Here is a 17,294-nt window from a genome sequence, read left to right as displayed (position 1 = left end):
TGTGAGAGTTGGACTGTGAAGAAAGCTGAGCGCCGAAGAATTGATGCGTTTGAACTGTGGTGTTGGAGAAGACTCTTGAGAGTCCTTGGACTGCAAGGAGATCCAACCAGTCCATTCGGAAGGAGATCAACCCTGGGATTTTTTTGGAAGGAATGATGCTAAAGCTGAAGCCCAGTACTTTGGCTACCTCACGCAAAGAGTTGACTCATTGGAAAAGACTCTGATGCTGGGAGGGATTGGGGGCAGGAGGAGAAGGGGACGACCGAGGATGAGATGGGTGGATGGCATCACGGACTTGATGGACGTGAGCCTGAGTGGACTCTGGGAGATGGTGATGGACAGGTAGGCCTGGCGTGCTGTGATTCATGGGTCACAAAGAGTCGGACACAACTGAGCAACTGAACTGAACTGAATCAAAAAATGGGCCAAAGAACTAAATAGACATTTCTCCAAAGAAGACATACAGATGGCTAACAAACACATGAAAAGATACTCAACATCACTCACTATCACAGAAATGCAAATCAAAACTGCAATGAGGTACTGTTTCACGCCAGTCAGAAAGGCTGCTATCCAAAAGTCTATAAGCAATAAATGCTGGAGAGAGTGTGGAGAAAAGGGAATCCTCTTACACTGTTGGTGGGAATGCAAACTAGTACAGCCACTATGGAGAACACTGTGGAGATTCCTTAAAAAACTGGAAATACAACTTCCTTATGACCCAGCAATCCCACTGCTGGGCATACACACTGAGGAAACCAGAATTGAAAGAGACATGTGTACCCCAATGTTCATCGCAGCACTGTTTATAACAGGCAGGACATGGAATCAACCTAGATGTCCATCAGCAGATGAATGGATAAGAAAGCTGTGGTACATATACACAATGGAGTATCACTCAGCCATTAAAAAGAATACATTTGAATCAGTTCTAATGAGGTGGATGAAACTGGAGCCTATTATACAGAGTGAAGTAAGCCAGGAAGAAAAACACCAATACAGTATACTAACACATATATATGGAATCTAGAAAAATGGTAATGATAACCCTGTATGTGAGACAGCAAAAGAGACACAGATGTATAGAACAGTCTTTTGGACTCTGTGGGCAAGGGAGAGGATGGATGACTTGGGGGAATGGCATGGAAACATATATAATATCATATAAGAAATGAATCGCCAGTCTAGGTTCTATACAGGATCCTTGGGGCTGGTGCACTGGGATGACCCGAAGGGATGGTACGGGGAGGGAGGTGGGAGGTGCGTTCAAGATGGGGAACACGTGTATGCCCATGGTGGATTCATGTTGATGTGTGGCAGTAGCAATACAGTATTGTAAAGTAATTAGCCTCCAATTAAAATAACTAAATTTAAATTTAAAAAAGTATATAATGCCAATTGTGGTTACAATCAGAGTGTTTTCAGAGATATACTATTAATTCTCTGGCACCATACCTGTAGTGTTTCAGATGCTGAAGCACTTTCAGTTGCACTGAGATGCGGGACATACTTTATACCAGTAATTATTCCCTGAATTGCAATGCGCTTTTGTTCCCTATACTGCAAGTCTTCAATCTCCACCTTCACTTCACTTATAGCTGTCAAAAGTGATTCAACTACAAAAGAGTAATTCCAAGGAAATTGTAAGTTTTAAAGAACTGAAATGAGAAAAATAAGAATTAGTTTTGCAATGTAATTTCACAACATGAAAATTATAAACTTGCTAATAACTTAAGTATGTGAGACTTTACATTTGGCATCCCCTTAGGTGATGTCAGTAAAACTGGCAAAATATATTTCAGTTAAATCGTGATACAGTCTTCTAGTCTGGTGTCTTAATTTGAAACAGAAATTTTACATATTGAATGTAATTTATATATCATACTTCAAACTATAAAGTGTTGCTTGGCCATTGCATAGAAGCACAGATGTTAGTATTTTCTATATTCTATATATAGCATATACTACATATTGCTGGCATTATGAAGTATAGAAGGATGCCAATATTTAGCTGATGATAGATCAGTATTTCAAAGTTTCTTTTTTTTCCAAACCTGTGCAATTATCCCACAGCTTTTCAAAAAGAATATATGCTAAATTTTTCAACTATCATATTTTAATTCTACTAAAATAAATTAACATTGTCTCTCATCAGTACTGATTCTGAATCTCACTAATTTTGATATCATTTTTATCTACAGGTGGCGCCTCAACCATGTTATATCCAATACACAGTCATCCACAAGTTTTGCAATACACATATCCATAAGTTGTGCAAACCTGCAGATACAAAGAGCCAACTGTAATCACTGTATATCCCTTATGCAAGACATTTGAGCATCTGCAGATTTAGGTATCCATGGGGCTCCTTGAACCAATCCCCTATGGATACCAAGGGATATCTATGTATCATTCCATAAAAGTGGCCTAATACAGTTGTATCTTGATATCAAATTGTCCAATGTATCCTTTCATATGTTTAATTTAAATAATATTATAGGAGTTGGGATCTACCAACTCAGATTTTATCTCAAAGACCTTAAATCAAGATATTATCTCCATTTAGTCAGTCTATATTCCTTTTTTCTTACAGTCTAATAAAATCAAAATATCCACCTTTATGGGACATATGTTTTTATATCTTGATAAATATCAAATTATTAACAGTGAGTATTGCTACACTTTGGCCTACTCAAATTAAAGAATAAAGATGACTAAATGACAAGGCATATAGCATACATATAGCATGTAATCATAAACAACTAGTAATTTCATCAGTACCTTTAAGAGAACTACTATACTTCAAAAATTTCTCTGGCACTGGCGGATAGGGGTAATATCCACCTATAACAGCATTCCTCACTTCGCCAGAATCGTGCTTCGCTTTAACCCACTGGATAAAGTTTTTTACCTTGGCATCATCATTATATGGCTGGCCTTTATGACCTCATTGCATGAAGGGAAAAAATAAGGAGAAAAAAAAAATCACTGTAGTAAACCACCTGGACTTTTTTGTGTATAAAAACATTTTAATATAAGATCAATCTTATGTCACCAAGAAAAGAAGTCAACTTATTCACTATGTAGCACATAATTATACTGAATATGCATATAAAATTATCAAAGATGGTAAATAAATCCTAAATCTAGAAGGAAATCGAACATATTACAGTTTCTGTGGACTACACTGTAGCTGTCTGTAGGATATCAAAAAAAGCCAGAAGAAAAAGAAAACTAATAGTCTGGACTTTTCTAACTATCCAACTGGTTAGCATCTTCTTAGAAAACCAATTTTTATGTATTAACCTGAAGGTATGATAGCACATATGAACTAAATTTTCTGTGAATATAGCTCAGCATTTAAACTCATGCTTTTGAAATGTACTTAAGTGTCATTTACATCTGATTATTATTAGTATGTATTAGATCTGATATTACTCATATTTATAAAATGAGGTATAAACAAAGATGTGTATTACATCCTTCCTAGGACTCTTCTTTGACAAATTTCCTAATTACCAAGATGGTAGCATTCTAGTAAGTAAAACATTCCACAGTACTCTCTCACTCATCTGATTTTTTTGCCCACATTATCGGAGAGAATGGAAAAAAAAATAAACTTGTAGATAAGCAGTGAGATTTTGCTTGCTATGTAAGTAAAATGCAAGTCTGAGGACCAAAATTTAACATACATTTTCATTTTAACATTTTAAAACTACTGTTAGTCGAATCCTTATTGTGACACAGGGCCAAACAGTCTTCAATCTGTGAAGCCATTTATGATTATCTAACTTAACATTAAGCAGGAATTAAAGTTAACTGAAGGACATAAAATTCTTCAGAAAGTCAGAAAATTGTTGCTTGAATTGTAAATCATCTCGAAGCAATAGATTTCATAGGCTGTATATTCTTTATTGGGGCTTCCTGGTGGCTCAGATGGTAAAGAATCTGTCTGCAATGCAGAAGACCCGGGTTCAATCCCTGGGTTAGGAAGATCCCCTGGAGAAGGCAATGGCAACCCACTCCAGTATTCATGCCTGGAGAATCCCATGGACAGAGGAGCCTGGTGGGCTAGTCCATGGGGTTGCAGTCAGATATGACTGAGCAACTACTGTGCACACACACACACTTATTCTTTGTTAAACCAATCTTACAGTAAAGGAGTTCAAAATAAGGCTATCTTGTGGTTGAATGTTATAATAGAAAATTTAATTTAATGAAGAGAAAACATATTAGATTTCCAATTAAATATATACAAAGAAATTGCTTACCAGTAATAAACATGTGACTCTCATTTGTAGTGGTGAGGTAAAGCAGTTTAGGTACTTGATTATCATTTCTGACAACTTTCAGCTGTGTACACACGAAATATGTCACTGCAGGAAAAGAAAATACTTATGAAATTATTTATGCATTTCAAAGGGAAATACCTAGATCACGATCTAACAGAGTGCTTCTCAAGTTTTACTGAACTCAGGAATCACTTGGGATAACTGTTAAAAATGTAAATTCAGATTCAGTAGTTTTAGTGTGGGGCCTGAAATTCTTTGCTTAGTGAGATCTTAGCACTAGTGATACTAGTGTTGTTAGCCCTTTGACCACACTTGGAGCAACAAGAATCTAACACTTTTCCTTTAGGAAGTATTAATACAGCAGCTGCACATAACCGAAGGCCCTGCTTGCTGGACAGTTGAAGAGTGAAAGTCTTTTAATTGGCCACACAACTGAGTGTGAACCGTTATTTCCTACAGAGAAAGAAAAACTGAGCTTCTCCATGTTTTCACTGATTAACCCCATCTAACCTTGATCCCCGAAATTACTCTCACTCTTTCCATCAGATAGGGCTACACACTATTAATGTGAACTTGTTTATGCAAGTGTTTTAATTGTGTTTATCTCAATTAGACTAAATTTCAAAGACAGGGCTTCTACCACGTATTCTTTTCTGTTGGCTTTCCTCACCAACTAGATAGACTAAAAAGAATCCTTGAAAATGAGGTTATCATGTCTTCAGATTTCAACCACTTTCAAAAGCTATCAACTGTTTTGTAACTATCAGGTTATTTAGGAAGAGTTTACTTATGCAAAAATATCTTAAAAATTTTAACTTACTATGTGCCAAAACAGTTGTCTTACAAATCAGGAAATGAAGAAATAAATATAAATACTTGCAATTTCCTATCAACAGTAAGCTCTCATTTGAGAATAAATATTTCCCTGGAGCATGATAATATCTATAAATTCATTTCCTGTATCTCTCATTTACTAGTTCTTTATTTTGGAGCAATGAAAAGAAATAAAATCTGTTCAAATGACTAAGAATAATTCTGTTGATTTATATTGTTTTTCATTTGTTTCAAAGACTATACAAAGATGTGAGTATTCATGATTAAAGATGCTGACATAAGAATACTAAAGAAATCTCTAATTCTAAGTTCATGGTTGCTAAAAATAAGACATTTGAACCTAACACCGTCTGGCTGTTTAAAATCTCTCTTGACCTTTATATCCTCATCCATAAATTTGTAAAAATATCACCTGTTTAAAAGGTAACTGTAAGTACAAAATTAAGTAACATCTATGAGCAACTAATATATAGTAAGCAGTGAAAAAGTTTTCCCCTTAGTTCTTCACTCTCCTTAATGAAAAGTAAAAAAGGTGGCCCTGGGCCAGTGGTGCCCCAGCATGCACACACCATGGGCCTTCCACAGCACCATGTATCGCCAAAGCCTGTGATTCTGAGCACACACACATACAAAGTAAAATAGATGCCCTACTACCAAAGGATTCTGGTACTGTTCCAGAAGATCCTTAGTTATGTTCTTCATAGGCCTCAAGCTTCCTTAATATTCACCATTTATTTCACAATTTTTTCCTTCACTCTTGGTCAAAAGATGAAAATGAATAGTGATTGTTGTCAACTCTTGTACTAGAGTAAATCTCACTAAGCTCCATATAAACTTTTCTTAAAAGATACATTTCATGTTTCCGTAAGAAATAGAATGTGACTACATGGCAAAATTTCTGTGAAAAATCATTTGCCAAAACATGTGTCAGTTAGCTATTAAAACAGCTATAGTGGCTATAAAGAGAGAGGGATCTGGCCATAAAACCCATCTAAATTGTCATGAGCGATCATCACTATCAACCATCTATGCCCTAAGAGAAGTTATATGAAAGGTCATAGCCCCACTTACCTTGGAAACCCATACCTTGGTTTTGGTGAAAATTCTTTCTGCTCTCCCCTCCAATCATAGTTGGGGTAATGTTTAGTTCTATTCATATACATATATTTTAAAAATTTAATCTCACAAGCATAAGGTGGATTTTAATGAGGTAATATCTGAATAGTGGGTAATACCATTTTACAATAGAGAATAAAGGGGTAGCAGAACAGCCCTGTATATGGTCTCTAGGTCTCCTGATATTCTACCATTTCTAAGTTGTTGCTGATCAAAAAAAAAAAATATGTAGTCAAGACTGGGAATTTCCCCAATTTTGGCAAGCATTTAACAATCCATATTTCATTCATATACTCATTTGGAAAACAGCTCACCACATCTAAAATAGCTTTATGTGACAAATTCAAACAAGGAAAAATTTCACTGAAGTTGTTATAAGAAAGTATTAAATATATTTTTCCTTATCAAAATAGGTTTGTAGACTAAGTTGTTACATAAAATACATAGTAGGACATACTTAAATGTCTTGAAATAAATAAAAGTAGTGGGAAAAATACCTATGTATATGAATAAATATAAGGGGAAAAATCAACACCAAAGTAAGTAAAATATTGACCAGGTGGTATAACACCATTAACCTAATATTAATTTCATACTCAAATGGCATCATACTTACCACTGTCATTATTTAATCACATAGTTTCCCAATCCTGTACCAGTTAATTCTACATTAGTAAAGTCTTCATTGTCTTAAATGGGGTCTATTAATTCAGTTTCCAAATGGATACAAAGGAAATGGTCTATGCTTTAGTTTCACAGAATTTCAACCTTTTATGTCTAAAATGCTAAAAGTGAGAATTAATAAGAGCACCTATTTTCTGAAAAACTAGTTTCAATCCCAAATTCTGAACAGAAAACCAGAAGACAGTTAATATCTATAATACCACTTATAATATCAATATAAAAAAAAATTTATATGTGCCATCAGACTGCTTGAATTTGCTAGCTCAGTGTCAAGGCATTCTGTTAGTATACTCTGTTATTTTTTTTCAGTTAATGCTCCCATTTCCAAATATAAAATGATAATAATATTTGAACTGAGTACTTGGGTAAATATGTTCAAAGACTTCTGGCTGAGATGTTGAAAACAGCTCCACTATAAATGGTTGTTCTGAAGTCCCGTCAGCAATGTGAATCCAGCGATATGACCAAAAATCTTCACGGCTATCTATATGGAGAGAATATTAGAATAAATGAAGACAATGGATTATGCACATATGAACACAGAATTATTCACTGAAATACATTTTATGACTTTCAATATCAGAAGCTTACCCTTCTTTTTTAACCGCTGGACCCTTCCTACAAAAACCAAAACTCCAATAACATCACAGATACAATTATTTGGCATCTTATCCAGTTCTGATCTAAAAGAAGAAAAATTATTAAATAGATATTTTATTTTTAAATAGCAAAAGAGCATTCTACAAATATGAATGAAAATGCATATCTATTTAACTGCTACAGCATAATTTGGGGTAGATTTTGAGCAAATCATAATACCTTGTTTCAGTGAGTAACAGTGAAAATTAATATTTGAGATATTTTACAAGCATCTATTTTACCTCGTAACAAAACGGTAATTTAATTTTGGCAATCTCCATTCTGGTTTCACCTTCTTTTCTGGGATGATAATTATATTAGGAAGATCTCGAATATTCAGGCAGATTTCTGAAAAAGAAATATATTACTTTAATATGATATACATATAAAATAATATACACATGTATATATCACACAGCAAAAAATAGATTGAATGCTTTGAGTCCACCACTAAACCTAAGAACTAGATCATTTTCAATAACTTTCTTCTATCTATTCTGACATTATCACATCCACTCATCTTTGTGTTTTACCATATACTTAAGTTTTAAAAAAGGTTTAGAAAAAAATCACTTAAGTGTTTTTGCCCAGATAGTACACTATTTGGATTTGTTTTTGAACTTTAAATAAATGGAGTAATACCATAATGTACTATTCTAGGGCTACTTTTTTCCCCACTTAAAATTATGGTCTTAAAATTCATTCATGCAGCTGCATGTAGCATTTTTTTTTCTCATTTCTACTGCGAATAATGTTCCAGGGTGTTGATATACTATAATTCTATTTACTCTTCATCATATTGCTGGACATATGGGCTATTTCCAGCTTTTGTCATAATGAACAGTCACTATGAATTTTTTTTGACATATCTCCTTGTACACACAGGCAAATATTTTCTAAGGTATTATATCCAGAAGGGAAAACCTGGATTATAAAATATGCAAATATTCCACTCTATAGGATGAAGAATTCGCTCAGTAGTGTCCGACTCTGTGACTCCATGGACTGTAGGAGCCTACCAGGCTCCTCTGTCCATGGGATTTTCCAGGCAAGGGTACTGGAGTGGGTTGCCATTTCCTTCTCCAGAGGATCTTCCCAACCCAGGGATCGAACCAGGGTCTCTCACATTGTAGGCAGACGCTTTACTGTCTGAGCCACCAAAGAAGTCACTCTATAGGATAATTCCAAACCATTCTAAAGTAGTATTTATTAACTCCTCACTTAGTTTATTAATATTATAAATATTTATTAATATTTACTAAATATTAAATATTAAACTATTAACAGTTTCAGCAGCAATGTGCAAGAATTCCATTGAGCCACATCCTCTCCAAATTTTGGTTCTGTTAAATTTATTTATTTATTTTGGCTGTACCATGCAGCATATGGAATCTTAGTTCCCTGACCAGGGATTGAACCTGTGACCCCTGCAGTGGAAGCACAGAGTCTTAATCTCTGGACAGCCAGGGAAATTCCTAACTTTCTTATTTTTTGTCAATCTAATGATACAAAATGGCAATTTGTTGTGGTCTTATTTTGTACTTCTCTTACTACTAATTATGTTCAACAACATTTCATATACCTATAGTTCATCTATGCATCCTCTTTAGTGAAATACCTCCTAATATTTTTGAACATTTTTTCTACTGGATTGTCTTTTTTTTATTTGTATTAGTTCTTTATATATACTGAATACCTTTGTTGATTATACTATTGCAAATATCTTCACCCAGTTTTTGAATTTTTTGGAGTGTCTTTTGATGGACAAAAGTTCTTAATTTTTGTTTTATCCTTTTAAAAATATTTTGTTATTTGGCTGTGCTGGGTCTTAGTTGCAGCATGCAGGATCTTTTTTACCTGTGGCATGTAAACTCTTAGCTGTGGCCTGTGGGATCTAGTTTCCCGATCAGGAATAGAACCTGGGCCCTCTACACTGGGAGCATGGAGTCAGCCATTGGACCACCAGGGAAGTCCCAGAAGTTCTTAATTTTAATGTAGTTAAGCTTATTAATCTTTCTTTTATGGTTACCATTTCTTTGTGCTATCCAAAAGATGCTTCTTTATCCTAAAGGCAAACATACTTTCTGTAAGTTCTTCTAAAAGTTTTGCCTTTCATATTTAAGCATTTGATATGTCTGGCATTGATTTTTATAGGTATGATATAGGAATATAATGTCATTTTTTTTCTGTTAATATTGTACAGTCAGTCGTGTCCAACTCTGTGACCCCATGGACTGTAGTCCACCAAGTTCCTCTGTCTATGGAGTTTTCCAGGCAAGAATACTGGAGTGGGTTGACATTTCCTCTTCCAGGGGATCTTCCCAAGCCAGGGATGAAACCTGGGTCTCCTGCATTGGCAGGCAGATTCTTTACCACTATGCCACTATTACCCTTAATAAAATTTATCTAAAACTCTTATTTCATTTACATTTTCTGTCCTTAAAAGTTTCTTCATAGCAAGTTCCTTTCCTTGCTGACAAATTTGTAATAACAAACATTAATTTCAGATATTAATTTGATTCTAAATATTTCCCAGCTCATGTGAGCCTGAAACTCACTTAGCTTAATTTCTTTTGTATTTTGAATTGTTTGGTTTGTAAGCACTTACTTTTATTTAAGCTAATTAAATATAGCTGTTTTACAAATCAACCAAGGCAATGTTATCCAAAGTCAAAGATACATACACACACAGAGAGACCTCACTTCTTATTTTAAGATTTCAGTACTGAGTCAGGTTCAGCAATGTAAAACCCATCAGTTTACAAAAGAAGTTGCATTAAAATTGGGTTTCTGACAGATGAAACAAGTAAAATTCACTTGGCTAGATGGCTAAATATTTGCAGAAAAAGCATTTATGATTTCTATTTACCTTGGACAAGCCAACTTCTAGTTTACTCCCTCTAAAATTTGCATTTTAAAAGACAGCAGAGATGAGCCGTCCTGAGAAGACCAGATAGGACACTTGCATCTCAAAGATACAGGCAAGTTCTTCCTAGGATGACTTGGTTTCCCCTTTTTGAAAATATTTACAAGCCTCTTAAGATAAACATGGAGGATTTGGGAAGTGGTAAAAGGATTGGTGGGTTTTGGATTAATTTTGGAGCCACCCTCCTGGTACTGTAGAGATAACATTTATAAAACAAGGATAGTTTTGTTTTTCCTTTTTTTAAAAAAAAGAATTGTGTGGCTACCTCAATGAAGCTGAAGGACTGACATGCCAATTTACCTATGTTGGAAAGGTTTACTTTTCCTCTTCTAGCTTATGGAAGAAGGCCTCTTGGGAAGGCTCAGAGGCAACACTTAGCCTCCTGTAAATCAGTCTGGACCAAGGGGGAAAGAGGTGAAGGTAATAGAAAAGATAGGCTGAGGAATCCACCTCATAGTCTTGCCAGGAAGGCAGCGGCCAGGGAAGTGGGCTCAGTGTTATGTTTGAACCAGATGTGTCTGGCATTGCATGGAAGTTGTCTTGTTGGGGGTGGATACCCTAGTAGCCTGGTCCATTCTGTGATCCTCCTTATTCTGTCAAGGGAGTCTTCAAGCAGCAGGCACCCTACTGGCTTTTAAGTGCCTGACCTGTACTTGCACAATTTTAATTGGCCTGGTTCTCAACTTAAGGCAGAAGGAAAGGAGAGCCTTCACTTGCTTGGGTAGCAGATACTGTGGCACAGTGGGCTGCAGGGCCTTTGGAACACACCAGAGAGTAACCCTGGCCAGAGTTCCTCAATTGCTTCCATAGCCACTTGCCTGTTCGCAGGGATTTGAGGAGAAAGAAACAAGAAAATGTAGAGGAAGCCTTAGAGGAAGCAGTTAGTACCAGATGTCTGTGCGTTACCAAAGTAACCAGAATAAACCAAAACCTAGCCAGCCAGCTGCTGCTGCTGCTAAGGCGCTTCAGTCGTGTCCGACTCTGTGTGACCCCATAGACGGCAGCCCACCAGGCTCCCCCGTCCCTGGGATTCTCCAGGCAAGAACACTGGAGTGAGTTGCCATTTCCTTCTCCAAGGCATGAAAGTGAAAAGTGAAAGTGAAGTCGCTCAGTCGTGTCTGACTCTTAGCGACCCCATGGACTGCAGCCCACCAGGCTTCTCCATCCATGGGATTTCCAGGCAAGGGTACTGGAGTGGGGTGCCATTGCCTTCTCCAGCCAGAGAGTCACATTAACATGGCTTCCCAGTTCCATCAGACCTGTGACCTTTGTCCAAAGGTCAGAGTTTTCAAAACACATACATACAAACACACAAACACAGAATATGCTAGGAAGATCAGATAGAACATTTACATCTCAAAGACAGAAATGCAAGTTTCCCCCTAGAAAGCCTTTCTTAAAGTTTTGTCAAGTTTTTCTCTCCTCATTGGATCATAACCATAGGTCTACCAATCACTTAGGATTTTTCCTAGGGGACTAGGAGATGGAAGCTTAGAGGAAGCAATTAGTACAAAATATCTGTGTGCTCAAAGCAAACAAACCAAGCCAAATCACGCCAGCAGGAAGTTACCCCAAAAAAGCAAATGGCAAAGAGATGCCCAGAAATTCAAAAAACCAAATGGCAAGAATGCCCCAAATGCGACTTCCAGGTCCCACTAATCCTGTGACATTTGTGCAAAGCAGCGCCTTACAAACTGGGTGCCCTGTCTACAGGGAGAAACCCCTGAACTGGAACTGGATTAGTTCCTCAAATGGAAAACATCAAGAGACCTCGAGGTGCACCTTGGGGGACTTATCAAAATGTGAATGGGTGTCTCAATACACCAGATGCCCTCTTTCTGATCCTCCAATATTTAGTGTTTTCTCAAGAGTTAAAGTTAGGGATGACTCAGACAAGAGAAGAGAAGGTGTCCTTAAGGTGAAAGAAACTGCTAGGGCAGCCTCTCCCCCATTCTCTGCTGCATCCTTGAAGGTCCACAGCAGAGTCTGTGGGTCAGGTGTGACTGAGGCTTTGCCCTATGGCAGAAGTTTCTGGCTCACCCACCCACCAGCTGGTCAGCACCAGTCCTGGGACACCTCCATACCAAGCAGCTGCTGCTGCAAGTCGCTTCAGTCGTGTCTGACTCTGTGCAACCCCATAGATGGTAGCCCACCAGGCTTCCCCATCCCTAGGATTCTCCAGGCAAGAACACTGGAGTGGGTTGCCATTTCCTTCTCCAAGCAGCTAGTCCTGCAGTAACCCAGGCCCACCCACCAGCAGGCTGGCACTAGCCATGGACGCACTCGACAATCCCATCCCTTGCCCAGGGACTGGCTCCCACCTTCCAGTGGCCAGCAGCCTCCACACAAGGTAGGGTCTAGCAGCCAACCAGGCCAGGGGCTGCCCTGCCTACCAGCATGTCAACAGTAGTCATTCACAATAGGAGGGCTCGCACAACCCACATAGGAGGCACCCCTAAGCATATAGCCCTGGTGATCCATGCTTATATGGTCAATTAATCCATGACAAAGGAGGCAAGAATGGGGAAAAACAGCCTCTTCAATAAATGACATCAGGAATATTGGACAGCTATATGCAAAAGAATCAAACTGGACTACTTTCTCACACCATGTACAAAGATAAAACTCAAAATGGATTAAAGATTTAAATGTAAGACCTGAAACCCTAAAACTTCTGAAAAGAAAACAGAGGCAGTATGCTCTCTGACACTGATCTTAGCATATATTCTTGGATCTGTCTCCTCAGGCAAGGGAAATAAAAACAAAAGTAAACAAATGTGACCTCGTCAAACTTTTGCAAAGCAAAGTAAATTATCAACAAAATGAAAAGAGAGCACATTGAAGGGAGAAGGTATTTACAAATGATAATTTAATAAGGGGTTAATATCCAAAATAGACAAAGAATTTATACAAATATTAAAGAAAAAAACTAAATTAAAAGCTGCGAAGAGGACCTAAATAGATATTTATTTTTCTCAGACAACACAAAGATGACCAATGGACATGAAAAGATGCAAAAAATCACTAATCATTAGGAAACTGCAAATCAAAACCATAATGAGATACCACCACACACCTGTTAGAATGGCTATCATCATGAAAGACAACAAATAACAGATGTTGGCAGGCATGTAAAGGAAAGGGTACCTTTGTGCACTGTTGGGATTGTAAACTGATGCAGCTCCTATAGACAACAATATAGAGGTTCCTCAAAAAGTTAAAAACAGAACTACCATATGACCCAGCAATTTTACTTCTTGCTATTTACCTGAGAAAACAAAAACACTAATTCAAAAAGGTATATGCACATCAGTGTTCACTGAAGTGTCATTTACTATAGTCAAGATATGGAAGCAACCTAAATGTTCATTGACAGAGTAATGGATAAAGATGTGGTGTGTGTGACACACACACACACACACACACACACACACACAGTGGAATATTATTCAGCCATCAAAAATAATGAAATCTTGCTACTTGAAACATGCATGGATCTAGAGGATATTATGCTACGTGAAATAAGCCAGATAGAGAAATATAAATACCATATGGTCTCACGTATGTGTGGAATCTTAAATTCAACAAGCAGAACAAAAACAGACTCACAGATACACAGACTAAATCAGCTGTTGCCAGGGGTTGGGGGATGAAATAGATGATAGGAATTAAGAGGTACAAACTTGCAGTTATATAAGTAAGCCAAGGGGATGTAATATAGAACATAAGAAGTTATAATAATTTTATAAAAACATTATAATAACTTTCTTTGGGGACAGGTGGTCACTAGACTTATGGTGATCATTTTGTAACGTATGCAAATGTCAAGTCACTATGTAGGACACCTGAAACTAACATACTGTACAGCAATACAGCAACTGTGTTGTGCTGTGCCTAGTTGCTCAGCTGTGTTCTACTCTTTGCAACTCCATGGACTGTAGCCAGCCAGGCTCCTCTGTCCATGGGATTCTCCAGGCAAGAATACTGGAGTGGGTTGCCATGCCTTCCTCTAGGGAATATTCCCAAACCAGGAATCGAACCAAGGTCTGCTGCATTGCAGGATTCTTTATCATCTGACCTACTGGGGAAGCCCAAGAATACTGGAGTGGGTAGCCTATCCCTTCTCTGGGGGAACTTCCCGACCCAGGACTCAAATGGGGGTCTACTGCATTGCAGGCAGATCCTTTACCAGCTGAGCTACCCAGGAGGCCAATACATCAACTATACCTCAATAAAAAGCTCTTATGCTTTTAATGGATTTTATCTTCTCACTAGGCGGTGCAGTGGTAAAGAACTGACCTGCCAATGCGGGTTTGATCCCTGGGTTGGGAAGATCCCCTGGAGGAGGAAATGGCAACCCACTCCAGTATTCTTGACTGGAGAATTCCAAGGACAGAGAAGCCTAGTGGGCTAGAGCCCATGGGGTTGCAAAGAATCAAGACACAACTGAGCACACAGGCACTCATGTATCCCCACATTGGCAAGGGCAGCCTGTACAACATTGAACAGAAATAGAAATAAAAGACCATCAATGGTCCCCATTTTACAAAGGAGTGTTTCAGGACTTCCCCAGCAGTCCAGTCATTAAGACTCTGCCCTTCTGCTACAGAGGGCTCAGGTTCAATCCCTGGTTGGGGAACTAAGATCTGGTATGACACAAGGCATGGCCCCCCGCCACCAAAAAATTTGGAGTGTTTCTAAATTTTCCCCTTAAGAGTTGTGTTCGTTTTCATTTTGTTTTGCAAACATCCTTTATCAGTTATGGAAAGTTCCTTTTCTTGCTATTTTCTTTTTAAAGTTTATGAATGTGTGTAAAATTTTAGCAAATGACTTTTATGGCTCTGCTAGAACAACCTTCTTTAATCTATTAATGTGGAAGTGACACTTGTCTATTTTTGTAAGTAAAATCAACTTTGCATTGCTGGAAAACAATACAACTTAGTCACAATGTGTAATCACTTTTTTAAAGCATATAACAATTCAGTCTGCTAACCTTCAATTTTGTGTATCTGTATATATGTTCATAGCTAAAGGTAGCCTTTAGTTTTCCACATTCATAAAATTCTTATTTGGTTTTGATTATCAAGGTTATATTGGTAGCAAAGAATAAATCAGAGAGTATACCTTCTTACTTTATTCTCTGGAAATTTTGGAATGACACATTCCTTCAATGTTTGCTAGAATTTGCCTATACAATGATACCTGCCTCTAAGGATTTGCTATGTAGCAAACAAAGATTAAACCAGAATGAAGATGACTGCTTTCTCATTTTGCCTATTACCAAACATGTGACTACAAAATTTTCTTTTACCTTTTCATATATGAGTGAAGAAACTTTATATTACATGGTATTACCTTGCGCTTAGAAAATAGTTTGCATTTTACAAAGCACTTTCATAGCCATAGTTACTCAGTTATACTCAAGGTCCCTCCCAGCTCTCAAATGCTAGGATTTCAAATGATTTAAAAACTTCCTTCACCCCAAACCCAAAACACTTAAGGTTATTACCTCAATATATATTATGTAATACAGTCTGAAAATCTCAAGACTTTAAAAGGTTTATCATTTGTGTATGTGAACTGAACACTATTTTGTATAAGATAGGACAGAACAATAAACAAAAAGGCAATATACAAAAATCATACATTGCCAGCAAATATGTCCTTTTTTTAACAACAGAATGTTCATCTTCACAAGCTTCCATTTATTTAGTTTCTTTAAAATTACATTAGTTTCTATAACTTACAATGATGTGTGTAAGCATGAAAAAATAAACCAAGCTAAATTACCCCAACGGTTTGTGTTCCAACATCAACACCTAGAAGGCAGTGATAGTATCACAGATCCTTATTTCTGTACTGACCAAACTGGCCCTCATTGCATACTCTTTCTCATGTATTCTCTCATAACATTTAAACTACCCTGTTCTTATTCCTAACCCTTACTTACGTTTTCGCCAATTCAACCCATTCTCCTACTCTCCAGACCATTCACTCTTTCCTCAACTACACTTCTGTTCCTTTCCTCTCCCCTTCCATTCATCCTTTTTTCTTACTGCTTACTGTCAGCAGTCTTTCATGTTCATGTAATTTGTTCATCTTACATATCTGTTACCTTAGACTAATTATTTTTTTTAAATTGGAGGATAAGTGTTGTGTTGGTTTCTGCTGTACAACAACATGAATCAGCTATAAGTATACATATATCCCCTACTTCCCACTCCTTAGGTCATCACAGAGGACCTAGTTTAGCTCCCTGTACTATACAGCAGCTTCCCACTAGCTATCTTTTTCACATAGAGTAATGTATATGTTTCAATGCTACTCCCTTAATTCGTCCTACCCTCTCCTTCCCCTGCTGTGTCCACAGGTTCTCTATCTATGTGTTAGATTAATTCTAAGGGTAGAATTCTGTATTACTTATCTTTGTGTTCCCTGTGCCTAGCACAGTTTATAGAACTTTTTTTTTCCCTTTAAAAGATGATTAATCACACTGAGATTTTTAAAAATCATAGATCAATAGTTTTCAACCCTGGCTGTACATTAGAATCTATCTGAGGAGTTTCAGAGATACATCAATGTGTGGTCCCCTCCTAAAAATAATTATTAATAATTCATGGTCATGGATCTTTAAAGCTCCCCAAATGGTGCTAATGTATCAGTAGTATTGAGATCCACTTATACAGGAACACTAGGCAAACTATGGCTTGTAGATGGCTGCCAGTGTTTTGCAAATAAAAGTTTTACTGTAATACAGCTATGCCCATCCATTGACATGTTATCTTTGGTTGCTTTCACTCAAT

At 37.2% G+C, this 17,294-nt stretch overlaps 1 protein-coding gene across 2 annotated transcripts in view; it reads right to left on the bottom strand.

Moving 5' to 3' along the window:
- The window catches only part of RADX (RPA1 related single stranded DNA binding protein, X-linked), a 115,190-nt gene that overhangs the window by 73,318 nt on the left and 24,578 nt on the right, over positions 1-17,294 (bottom strand). The window contains exons 4-9 of one of the 2 annotated variants that reach the window (XM_040265018.1): positions 7,808-7,913; positions 7,518-7,609; positions 7,288-7,410; positions 4,272-4,376; positions 2,782-2,946; positions 1,456-1,616 (exon numbers count right to left, since the gene is read on the bottom strand). In XM_040265018.1, coding sequence (XP_040120952.1) covers positions 1,456-1,616; positions 2,782-2,946; positions 4,272-4,376; positions 7,288-7,410; positions 7,518-7,609; positions 7,808-7,913 — 752 coding nt within the window. The remainder of the gene's footprint in view (positions 1-1,455; positions 1,617-2,781; positions 2,947-4,271; positions 4,377-7,287; positions 7,411-7,517; positions 7,610-7,807; positions 7,914-17,294) is intronic. The other variant, XM_040265019.1, reaches the window with a different exon arrangement.

The sequence above is a fragment of the Oryx dammah genome, unplaced genomic scaffold (genome assembly GCF_014754425.2).
Source record: "Oryx dammah isolate SB20612 unplaced genomic scaffold, SCBI_Odam_1.1 HiC_scaffold_23, whole genome shotgun sequence".
NCBI lineage: Eukaryota > Metazoa > Chordata > Mammalia > Artiodactyla > Bovidae > Oryx > Oryx dammah.
The sequence above is the reverse complement of the archived record's forward strand: the minus strand, read 5'-3'. Positions and strand labels throughout refer to the sequence as shown.